General features: G+C 36.0%; 1 protein-coding gene across 1 annotated transcript in view; it reads right to left on the bottom strand.

The window, feature by feature from the left end:
• CSMD1 (CUB and Sushi multiple domains 1) overlaps window positions 1–11975 on the bottom strand; it is a 2063566-nt gene that overhangs the window by 13170 nt on the left and 2038421 nt on the right. The window contains exons 62-67 of the mRNA XM_026453909.1: window positions 10682–10793; window positions 8914–9093; window positions 7573–7617; window positions 4443–4604; window positions 3570–3682; window positions 2644–2731 (exon numbers count right to left, since the gene is read on the bottom strand). Coding sequence (XP_026309694.1) covers window positions 2644–2731; window positions 3570–3682; window positions 4443–4604; window positions 7573–7617; window positions 8914–9093; window positions 10682–10793 — 700 coding nt within the window. The remainder of the gene's footprint in view (window positions 1–2643; window positions 2732–3569; window positions 3683–4442; window positions 4605–7572; window positions 7618–8913; window positions 9094–10681; window positions 10794–11975) is intronic.

The raw sequence follows: 11975 nt of genomic DNA, 5'->3' as shown, positions 1-11975 counted from the left end.
TCCCCTTTCCCTCCTCCCCCCTCGCCGTTTTCCCTTCCCTCCTCCTCTCTCATCACCCTCCTTCCACGTGTTATTATTGGTTCCACCACTGTTGTGCAACTGTTGCTGCTGCTACTATGGTGATAAATCAAACACAGTATTTAGGTATTTATAAATTTACATTTCTTTACTGAAGAAGGAGGGTGATAAGCTAGGTCATTCAATTTTCTAAAGCTCATTCTTGAAACAAACGCACATCCAGTCACGCAACACTTCACGTGGGGGATACATTCTGAGAAATGCTTCGTGAGGCCATTTTGCAGCTGTGTGAGCCGCAGAGTGCACTCACACACCTAGATGGTGTTGCCTACTGCACACCTAGGCTACAGGTACAGCCAGTGGCTCCTACGTGAGTAACGCCGTGCACTATGACATTATGGCAGCCATGGTATCACCAGGTGTTAGGAATTTTTCAGCTTCTTTAGAATCTTATGTGGTCACTGGTATATACGAGATCTTTTGTTGACCAAAATGTCATTATGTGATGCGTGACTGTCCTATATAATTCATCCACTTAAGCTGAACACACAGTCCAAGGCTTTCTCAGTGTATTCATAGGGTGGTGCAATCATCACCACGGTCTCACTTAGAAGACTGGTGTCCTTCCAAAAGAATCTTAGTATCTCTTAGCTTTATTCTTCCTCCACCTTCATCGCAACCTTTAGCACTAGACAACCACTAATCAATGTCCATCTCTATGGATTTGCCTGTCAAGGACATTTCCTGTAATGGATTCATGCACCATTTGGCCTTTTTAATCTGGCTTCCTTCATTTAGCATGATGTTTTCAAGGTCCATCCATGTTGTAGCATTCATCAATACTTTATTCTTCTTCAGTGCTAATATTCCACTGTGTGGCTATACTACATACTGTTTATCCATTCATCCATTGATAGACATTTTAGTTGTATGAACATTTGGGTTATTATAAATAATGCTGCTCTAAGCATTCATGTACAAGTTTTGTGTGACATATATTTTCAGTTCTTTCGGCTACACATATAGGAGTGGAATTGCTGGAGCTTACAGTAACAACTATTTGATGAACTGCTAGAGTGTTTTTCAGAGCAACTGTATCATTTCATGTTTCCCCAGCAAAGCATGACAGTTCCAGTTCCTCTGCCTCCTTGCCACCCTTTGCTATTTGGATTTCCGATCACAATCATCCTTGTGGACGTGAAGTGATATCCCAGTGTGGTTTTGATTTGCATTTCCCTAATAATGATTATAATCAACATATTTTCATGGGCTTATTGCCATTTGCATGTCTTTAGAGACATATCTATTCAAATCTTTTGTCAATTTCTTATTTAGGTTATTTGCCTCTGTATTTTTCAGCCGTAAGAGTTCTTTGTATATTCTGGATACAAGTCACTTATCAGGTACACAATTTTATGTATTTTCTCTCATTCTTTGTGTGTATGCTAGGGTTGGGTCACTCAATCTTAACGGGGAAATGAATTTATTGTTGAGTTTCTTACACAAGTTTTTGCATTAAAGTTGTCTTTCAAGTTAATTTTATTTTAGTATCCACTTAATGACAATCACATTTTTTGGTTTATCTACTGACTAGAGAAAATTAGGAGGTTGTTTATTTTTATCCTAAAAAATAGATACTATTTTCTGCAGTTGTTGCTGCAGAATTACTTAAACACTAACTTCTCTAATTAGTTGAAGGGCAGGGGACTTACTTATGAGTCAAATTATTTTGTAAAATAAATTTCTTTTTCCTGACAATAAGCTCATCATCACATGAGAATAAAAATTCCTTGTTGAAGCAAGCTGTTACTTTGTTAGATTAAAAAGAAATGGGGTAATGCAAATAAAATTAGTGATAGCAAACTGATAGTTCATGTCAAGTTCATTGGATCAATAAACTTAGACATCTACGCAGCATCTTGTACAGCTCACTGGGGTGTCCTTAAACAAAATTACTAGAGCGTGTGCTACATAGAGAAAGGAGGACGAATAACTCCGGGATTTGGCTTAGAGCAAGAGAAAAAACATTACCCATCATTAGTGTTGGTCTAATGCGTTTATTCTATTTCATTACCTCAAAATAATATAACCCAATTTAAAATATAATCTCAGCCATGGCCAACATTATAATGCTCTTCTATTTAATAATACTGTAGTTTGAATAATGGAAGTAAAGTGTTTTATGATTAATTATCCTTCTTTTTTTTTTGCTTTTTCTACAAGCCAGTAGACATTTTTTTTTCATTCAGCACTTTGATAAAAGTCTTACAAAATAACTTCATCGTGGTAATCGTCACAAAATTGTATACTCACATTCTTCCAAAAGGTGGCTCTGGTAGCAAAGCCTATATGGTAATTTTCTTCTTTATAAAATAATGTGTGAATAGTATAAATGCATTAGACCAGCACTATGTCTGGCATATTTATTGCATTATTTCTGGCTTTGTGTTTGTCTGTTTTGCTATTCAAAATACTTTTTTTTCATTCAGCTGTAAAATACGTTAGTCTCCCCCATTATTTTTGTTTAGGTTTCTTTTAGAGTTATCTTTTCCATTTCTTCTTAGAAAAATCACTGGAAAGCCGAACTGATAATTTGCTTTAAAAAATATCCTAAGTGCAACTTACCTTGCCTTTCTAGCTTAAATTTTCCAAAGTCTTTTCCATGAATGTCACCTTGAAAGGTAAATCCTCCCCTTTCAAGTCCAGATGATACCTGATATATAGGAAAGAAAAGAAACAAAAAGGTATACAAAGGGATGAATAATATCTTCTTTTAATATATCTTTTAATATAACTGTTACATCTTATATTTAGATACTACTGGTTAAATATTTTATTTCTGCCACTCCTTTCGGTGACACATTTATAGTTAAAGATCAGAAACCAACACAGAAGTGAACTTCACCTAACATATGTAAATGCTCACAATCCCATTTTAATCTCGAAAATGATAGTAAATTTTACAGTATATCCATATGGTAACTACACTTTCTAAGGGAAGACAAACGTATGAATTAAGAAACAATCTACATTATGTAAAACTCGCTGTGTGTCCCAGCTATTGGGCAGGGTACATCCTGTGAGGCTGTCTACCCTTAAGTCAGACAGTGAATTAGAACACAAACAAATGGTTAACTTGCAAAGAAGGGTGTTAAGGGGGATGTCTTAAATCTCTCTATTTATCTGGCAATGATTTCTTCTAGAACGAGCAGCATGGTTATCAAGGGGTCTTAGAAAATTTCTGGTGGTACCACTCATGATATAATGTAGCAGTAACATCCCAGACCCTGGATTTCAGGTCTTGCTCTGCCCTCAACTGCAACCACCCCTTTAAGGATGGCCAATTTATTTCTTACTTCCTAGACCTGGCTTCTTCCCTTATTAAATGAAGGAATAAAATGACCACTCTGTCAACAAGAGGGACGGCTGAGTTTTCAAGGGGCAGACACAAGACAGCTCTACTCAGAAGCCTCGAATCCGTAGCCCTTGCCTCTGCACAGAGAGATATTAGAAAGCCTGTGCTTCGTCACAGACCTTACACATGTACTTACGTAACCATCTAGTCCCCAGTTGTCATTTTCAAACTTGCTTACAAAAATATCTGCTGGACCTTTAATTTGAAAAGTCTTTAGGAGTAAGTGGGCCTCCTCCTTCTTGTAAACACCTGTGAAAAGATCAGCAGGTCAGGCTTACCTTGGCGAAAGTTAGCAATTCAGCTCTTTCATCCATTTGACATGGAATGTGGTACAGAGATGATAATATCACAGATAATAGAAAACTCAAACAGAAAATTGTATTTTTATTTGTGAATTTTAGCCTCGGAGCTTCTTTTTTCCCCTGAAAATCTTCCTACATCCTTGTCTATCTTGAATAGGTATAATCCACTCCACTAAGTTCAAAACCCTTATTCCACAGAAAGAATAATTAATAACATATTTGATTTTGCTAATTAAAAAATCTCTAAAAAAGTACACAATAAAAATACTTACATCACAGAATTAATGTAAGAATGAAAAAGATAATACACATACAGTGCTTAAAATACTGTTTGCCATCTAAATCAAGGCTATTTTATTAATTGTGTGATGACTTGAAAAATCTCATGATGAGCACGAGTTAAGAAAAAAAGGATTAAAAAATAAAGTTTGGAGACATGCATTATCTGTATATGAATCTCAGATTCTTGACTTAATATGGGCATAATTTTGAGCAAATCAGTTCACTTTTCTGTACTGCTTTTGTAATCTTTAAAATGATAAAATAGTACCAACCTCTCATGGCTAGGAAGAGGCTCCAATGAGTTACAGTATATGCAAAGCCAACAGAACATTAATAATTAATACTTACTAGATCACCTCTCTGTGAAAAGAGAGCAAGTCTATCTCCGCTCACACCATGCATTTAGTGAATTCTTCGGGACCTACCTGTCAACTTCAGCTCCACTTGCGAGGCTTCACTGAAGGTGGCATTCACCTTACTGCTTGTTGCATTGAACCAGTCAACAGTTAGAGTGGCGGGTTGCCTTTTCCCTAAATATTCATAATATCCCTTCCACATTGAATTGACGAAAAAGACGTCTGAAGGAACTGTGGGAAGGGGGGAAACAGATGAATGTCAGCACACACACAGACAATAAATTCAGACATTATTAAACACAGAAGGCATAATACTGCTTAGTGAGCGATCACAGATGAGGGCAGTGATGGAGACAAGGGGAGCCTAGGGCATCGCTGTTCACAGCATGTGCAAAACTCAAAAGCAGCAGGTGCGAAGATTATTATGGTATGCAAGTAGACATTTGTGTTTATGGTTTTATTTTTATTATTATTATTAGAAGCCAAAGTATACCTATTTTAACAGCCCTTCCAAGGTCATGGGGTATGGTGAATTGGGACTTCTAACGTTAGTTTAGTTTTTACTGTGCTTAGTAAGAAATATGTTTACCTGACCCATGAAATCACTACTGATATTTCAATAATATCCAAGTCTACTCTTTGAAAGACTTGGAAGGCTCAGAAGAACTGATATATATCATTTGACAGCAATGCCCTGTCTTGAAAAAGCTTACATATCCCAGCACCGACTGCACTGGATATTCCAGCACCACATGGACTTATGAAGACAAAGCCCTTTCATTTCAGAGTCTTCATTTTGTAAGTAGAGTCAGTCTCCCTCATTCACACTCTTCTGCTCTTCTTTAATCTCTTTGTGTAAAATATTCCATAAGAAAAGATGGGCTCAATAATTTCAAATTTTTCTTTCATATATGTCTTTTAAATTCAGTAATAAAAGACAGTCTTTTTAAAGCATAGAATTCATTGACAGGAAAATTCACAAAGATTATTGAGATATTTCCTCTTGCTTTCACTGCTTAAGGAAAAAAAAAACATTTTTCATGTGTTTGTTTAAAAATGTGTATAAAATCCTGTCATTTTCACACATAAACATGAATTGTAGTGTATAAATCCACATGATGATTCCAATGTTCCTCTTTGTGTTCTGCCTTATGATGTACATGAATTATTTAATTAGACAAGATTCATGATAAGCATAATTGGTCAAAACACATTGCTTGAGTTGCTAGGTGGAAATGAAGATTCATGTCTCCCTAACCTACTTTTTAGAAAGTCGATTTGCAGTTGCAAATAATGAGGACAAAAGTATATTGTGCCTATACCTATGCCTCTCTTTTCAGCCCAGTTGGCTATTTTCTTGTTTTCCTAGCAGGCTAACCCTATAAAACTTGGCCTAGCAAGAGAAGAGTTAAAGAAGAACAGAAGATAATAGCTTCCTTTGGCCTGGAGTAGACCCCACTTTCTCATAATAATAGTGATAAGAAAATAAGTTAAAAACTCATATATCCACACAAGTATCTAACACATTTGCTTACAAATCACTGAGTTTAGACACATCTACTTAGCCATTGCCAGCACCACAGAGACCCCCATTTTAATCAGCAACTCCAAAATAACTTTATTTTCCATTACTAAAATAGCCTTTGAAGTACATAAAAATGTTTTCCCTAATTAGAAGTTATATGCTCTTCTGAAGTTACTAAACCACTTGTCCAAGCATTCACTTAAGGTAATCCTGTTGAAGTTTCACAGGAATGGGCCAGGCTTGGCTGGGTAGGGTAAGATACAACCAGTGTCTTAGAAGTGGCTTCTGTGTATTAAAATAGCACCACGAGTCATGTGGTAGAGGTCATCTTTCTGGGTCTTTATAATTTCACTTGTTGCTGGCAGCCTGCAGTATAATGCAGAAGCCACATAGCTGAGACGTACTAGAATGTACCATGTTGATGAAGAATCACATTCTATTAGCACTTCCCTTCCAAGAGCATAAGAAAAGCAATATTGATAATAATGTTTGCACCTACAAAAGGAGTGTATAGAGATTTCAGTATCTTAAACACAAAATAAGCAAATAAAAGAAACAAAAGACACACACAACGATAATAACAAAAAGAGACTGTGCTTTCTTCCATTGAAGAAAATGTTGCCTGGATAAAAAGCTTTGACTTCTGTATGTGATTTTTAGGTAATATTTAAATAAAATAGTCTAGAAAGATTTTAAAATATTTTATATTCTTTATTACGCAGATTGGAGAAATTCCTTTAGTCATATTGGCACATTTTTCTTTGTCTAAGAATTAAGTGTGTAACACAGCATCCTGACAATAGCATTACAAATACTCTTTCCATGTTTGATTCTAAAATAGAGCTTATGCCCAAAAAAAAGTGTTAAAACCTGAATAAAGTACTAGTCAAGTGACCTTATATATTTACAAGGGATTTCTCTTTCTGATAAAACAACAACAACAACAACAAAATACCCAACTTAATATAATTTGGGATTCATTTTGTTATTTAAATATAATTTAAATTTAAAACACAGAACACGCCAGATGATTTTGTATAGTGAAAATTTTCCTCGGGAAATAGGACAAAACAGATAGAACATGCCAGATGATTTTGTATAGTGAAAACTTTCCTCGGGAAATAGGACTGCATTTTTGCAATTTGCTACATAATGCATTTGGCAAAAGGCACCACATACAACAAAAAAACTATAATTAACATCTTAGAAGGCAAAGGATGCCTGAATGAATGGAGATACTTGGAAAAAATCGGGCTCCATATTTGAACTGTTTGCATTAAGAACTTACGCTGTAAAAATGCCTCACTGATATGAGCTTCCTCATTTGGAGGAAAAAAGTCGCAACCCTCTTTATAAGGCTCTCCATTATACCACATGGAATGATCAGTGTTTTCATTTCTCCCTGCCAAACGCCGAAGGCACGTTTGAATGAAACAGTGTGTGATAACACCAAAGGTTTTCTTTTTAAGTGAAGTAATGTTATTTCATTAACAAACCATTGTTGTGAAACAAACAGAATTCTATGTAGGCTTAGTGTTTTAAATAATTGAAACATTAACTTTGTCATGGACTAATGGATTCAGAAATTTAAATGTTGAGAATTGTTTCATTGTGCAGAGTAGAGAACAAATCACTTTATTTGATTGAAATCTATAACTGTTCTGGTATACAAACCTGGAGTTTTAGTAACTGTTTCATTAACTTCTCTCACTCCTTTACCTACAAGTAAAAAGACAAATTATCATTTTTTAAAAAAACATTTTTGAGTAAGTTTGAAAAAATGTCAAATTGAAGCAATTTTCCTTCTCCAGAGTTTTTAAATGTACAAAATATGAATACCTTATACATATACATTTTAAACCCACGTCTTTACAGCAGAATATTCTTGGTGTTTGTGGGAAAGCAGAGTTTAAGGATGAAAAATCAATGTACATCTATCTACGCATATTTCCATTGAAAGTGCTACAACAGAGAGCCTTGCAAAGGAGGGTGGCTTCTATGACATTTCTCATATCCTCCTTGGAATACCCTGCCACATACGAAGTAACCAAATAACCACGATGTTATAGTCCCTCTGATTGTCCAATACCCTACCCAAATCAATGAATTTATACATTACTATTGAAAAATTCAAAATTATTTCCATTACAGAATGTTCATTTTGGTCGATCAAGTTAGATTTAAATAATGATTTCTTAGCCTTCACAGTTTTATATCAAACTACGAATCACCATTTTAAAAGTTTTCATTCTTCTATTTCTAACAGGGAAGGGCAAGGGAAACAAAAGTCTCTCTAAAATCCCTGATATGAGAACTATAAATAGGTTCCAGGAAATGAAACCTAAAGTCACTGACTTTCTCACATTCCATCATTTTTGGTTTATGCTGTTTAGACTCCATGGATTTATAAATTACATACAGGGGAGAGCCCGAAAGTTTAGCTATCATCAAAGCTGACCCAGGATGATGATTCTCACTTGTAAACACACAAATTGGTAATCAATGGATCGTTTCTATGTGAATTGCTTTTGTAATTTTACAAAGCAGAACCAATGTCAGGGACACATAAACTTAGATTTTACCACAAACAGCATGTGGTCTTAAAAATAACCACATATATATTCTCGGATACTTGGTGATAGTTATTCATTTTCATCTCTAAGATAACTACTTTTCCTGAAAATATACCGAGTATTATTTTCCTTTTAATTCTGAATGCTTTAACCAAATAGCTTTTCTTTTTTGGCTTAAAATAATCCAATGATTGTATTATGTACTAATTGCATACTAATGGTACTATACATCCGCTTAGCTCTGCCACCGTTGCATCAAACACTGAGGATACACACGTTCACGCACACAGCTCACGCACATGAAGCAGGACTGAGGCAGGTGGCGATGCTGCAGCCTCAAGCTCTTACTTATGGGTTTCTCACATGGACACTAGCCTGATGGGCAGCCGATCCTTTCCCTTGCTCTTTGGAAAAGTATGCCACTCCTTGATCAATAACTTACTTTTACACACAGGCGACTTTCCTGTCCATTTCATGTCTGCTTTACAGGTTCTGTGCTCAGATCCACCTGCGAGGAAAAAGCCTGGATGGCAAGTGTACACTAAGGTGTAGCCGAAAGTAGGAAGATCGATGGCTCTTACATCTGCATGCGCTGGGGTTTCTGGCTGTCTGCAGGCATGAGCTGAAACAACATTAGGAAACACTGAGACTTTGTTTACTGTAAAGTCAGCACATGTGTCTAGAGAAATGAATAGACCACAACAGTTTGGAAATTGTTATGCAGTCAGTCATACATATATATTACACATATATATGTCATGTTTTTGGTAGAGATGAAGTCTTGCTATATTGTCCAGTCTGTGCTAGAACTCCTGACCTCAAGCTGTCCTCCTGTGTTGACCTCCCAAAGTACCAGGATTACAGGCATGAGCCACTACACCCATCCTATGTATATTTATACATAGGTAATTATGCGCAAGGATTTAGAGTAGACATCATAGCTTTGAAATAAAAAAACACTTCTGCTATACTACTAAAATAAATATGTTAAAGATCCCTAAAAGCCCAGTCTTACAAATTATACAGACTGGTGAATATTTAGATATGCCTTGATTTTGTTCTGGTGGAAACTAGCAAGTTTATTATTCAATTTCATTAACAATTTTGGTAAAAATTTCATGTGTATTTAGAAACTTAATATATTATAGATACTTATTTTCTTTAAAATATAATTTAGGAATAAATGAGATTATAACATATACTCTGTATCTCAAACCACTCCATTCCTTATAAAGTTTGCATATATGCCATAAGGATTGGCATATTATTATAAAACAAGTTTATAAGTTTAAAATTGTACAGAGTATTGTCACTGTTTCACTAATGAGTAACCATAACCAGTACCTGATATTATCAAACTCCATATTGTATATAAACATATGCATATATGTACGAGTGCATGTACATACATATATATGTACATATACTATCAACATATAATTTGAGTAGTGATTTAGAGCAGAGATGATAGTTTTAAAATAAACACACCCAAAAATCACGTCTTATATAGTATTAAGATGTTTTTATAACATTCTACTAATGTTTTATTTTTAATATAGTAAGAAAGAGACACTGTATTTCACTAAATTGAGAGTGAGTGAAATGAATAATTCATGTACTACCCATCCATATATTTTTCCTAATTCTCATGATTAAGTCACAAAATGCGATCCTTAAGTATGTATTTGAATAATCAATTCATATATACTTCCTAATTATAGCGAGAATAATCTTTTAAACACTTCTACTTAGACTCTGACATATGACATTATTCAGTTGACCCTCTCTTTAGTAATTTGATGCAAATATCCTAGAAGAATAATAGCATGTACAAACACGTTTTCCCTCTAAGAATGTTCAGTATAATGTTATTCATTTATCTTTGGTTTCAAGCAGTTTCTCAGACTTTACTGTGCCTTGGAATCTCCTGGAGTGCTTGTTAAACTAAACTGTTCCCCTTCTCTCCTCCCCGGGTCCCTCCAGAGTCTCTGGTTCAAGTCAAGGGTGGGACTTGAGAACTGACTTCACAGCCCAGTGTCCAGCCAAATGCTTAGGTTGCCAGTTCTAGGGAACCAAACTTTGAGGACATCCAAAGTTTAGGATTGGGGAATTAAAAACAATTTCTTATTATTTCCCTTAGTGGTAAACACTCCTAGGACATTCACAACAAATAGTTTACTTAGGATTGTGGTGGAAGAAATCACACTTACGTATACATTCGGTCTGTATCCCACTCCATGTTAAATTGGCAAGGCAGGTGCGAGTCGTGGAACCTTGAATATGGTAGCCTTTTCTGCACCTGAAAAAAACCGTGCTTCCAACCTAGAGAGGAAATCCAACACTAGCCTCAGAGGCCAAGGGAATATTTGAAGTATCAACTGGTGATACTTGAAAGTACATGCCAGGGTAAAAGTATAGCAGCAATTTTTCATGTTAATGTCGAGCCATTGTCTAAATCAACGTGCACATTATAACTGCATGTTACAGTGTTACACACAATGTGGACTGCTCAATGAATAGTGTAAGATCTTTGTGAATTTTGAAAATTTAGAAGGCTGTTTGAGTAAAGAAGTTATGCCTTTTCGGTTTTAGAGTTCTTTTTTGTTTATAATAATTATTTCCTTTTTCATTTTTTTTTTCCTGCCACTCACATTTTAAACAATTGGCATTTATTAGAAAATTACTTCTGTTAGCACTCCTAGGGGACTGGTCAACTCCTGCTCATACAGAGGCTGCCAAAACTCTGTCTTTCTTACGCGTCAAACTGTACAAACTATTTACTGTTGTCTGCGTGTCTGGGGCATCTTCCTCACCAGGTCTTCACAAAGCTAACCCCCACTTAATTCTCTGTACTTTGCTTAAACTGCACATCCTCTGCAGATTCTTCTCTGATCTTCCAAGAATGAATCACGTGCTGCTCAAATGCATTTCCCCAACATCAGATATTATCTGCGCCACTTACTACGACATCCTGGAATTGCCTGTATATTTATTTACCTGTCTGTGTTCCTAATTTAACTAGAGGTGCCTCAAGGGGCAGATTCCTGTGATCTGTAAATATCTTTTTAGAGCATGAGCTCTGGTCCATGTGTTGAGGGGCACCAAAGATCGTCCATGCTCCTGCGTATCCGCAGCATGAGGCCAGTATGACCCACGTACAAAGGGAGAGGGAAGCAGCCCCCAGGGAAGGCGGGTTTGCACTCATGACAGCTTGGCTTGGGACCACATTGTTTCTTTAAAGCTTGACTTAACGAGGGCACATAAGTGTACCAAGTTAGAGTCCAAAGATTGAATACCCCATGTGTTTCTTGCTCTGAGAAATTTAACCAGTTATTTCAGTCCCTGTGTCTGCCTTCTCACAGGAGTAAGCCCATACCTCCCTCATTGGGATTCTGGGAAAATAACGAGAAGTAAAATGCAAGAAAATAGTTGGTACATTGAATAGTGAGAAAGGATATCAGAAGGAAAAAAATGCTGCTTCTAGCACTTGATACAGTGGAAGTA

Source organism: Piliocolobus tephrosceles, chromosome 7 (assembly GCF_002776525.5).
Source record: "Piliocolobus tephrosceles isolate RC106 chromosome 7, ASM277652v3, whole genome shotgun sequence".
In the NCBI taxonomy this organism is placed as follows: domain Eukaryota; kingdom Metazoa; phylum Chordata; class Mammalia; order Primates; family Cercopithecidae; genus Piliocolobus; species Piliocolobus tephrosceles.
This window is presented reverse-complemented; position numbering and strand designations above follow the sequence as displayed.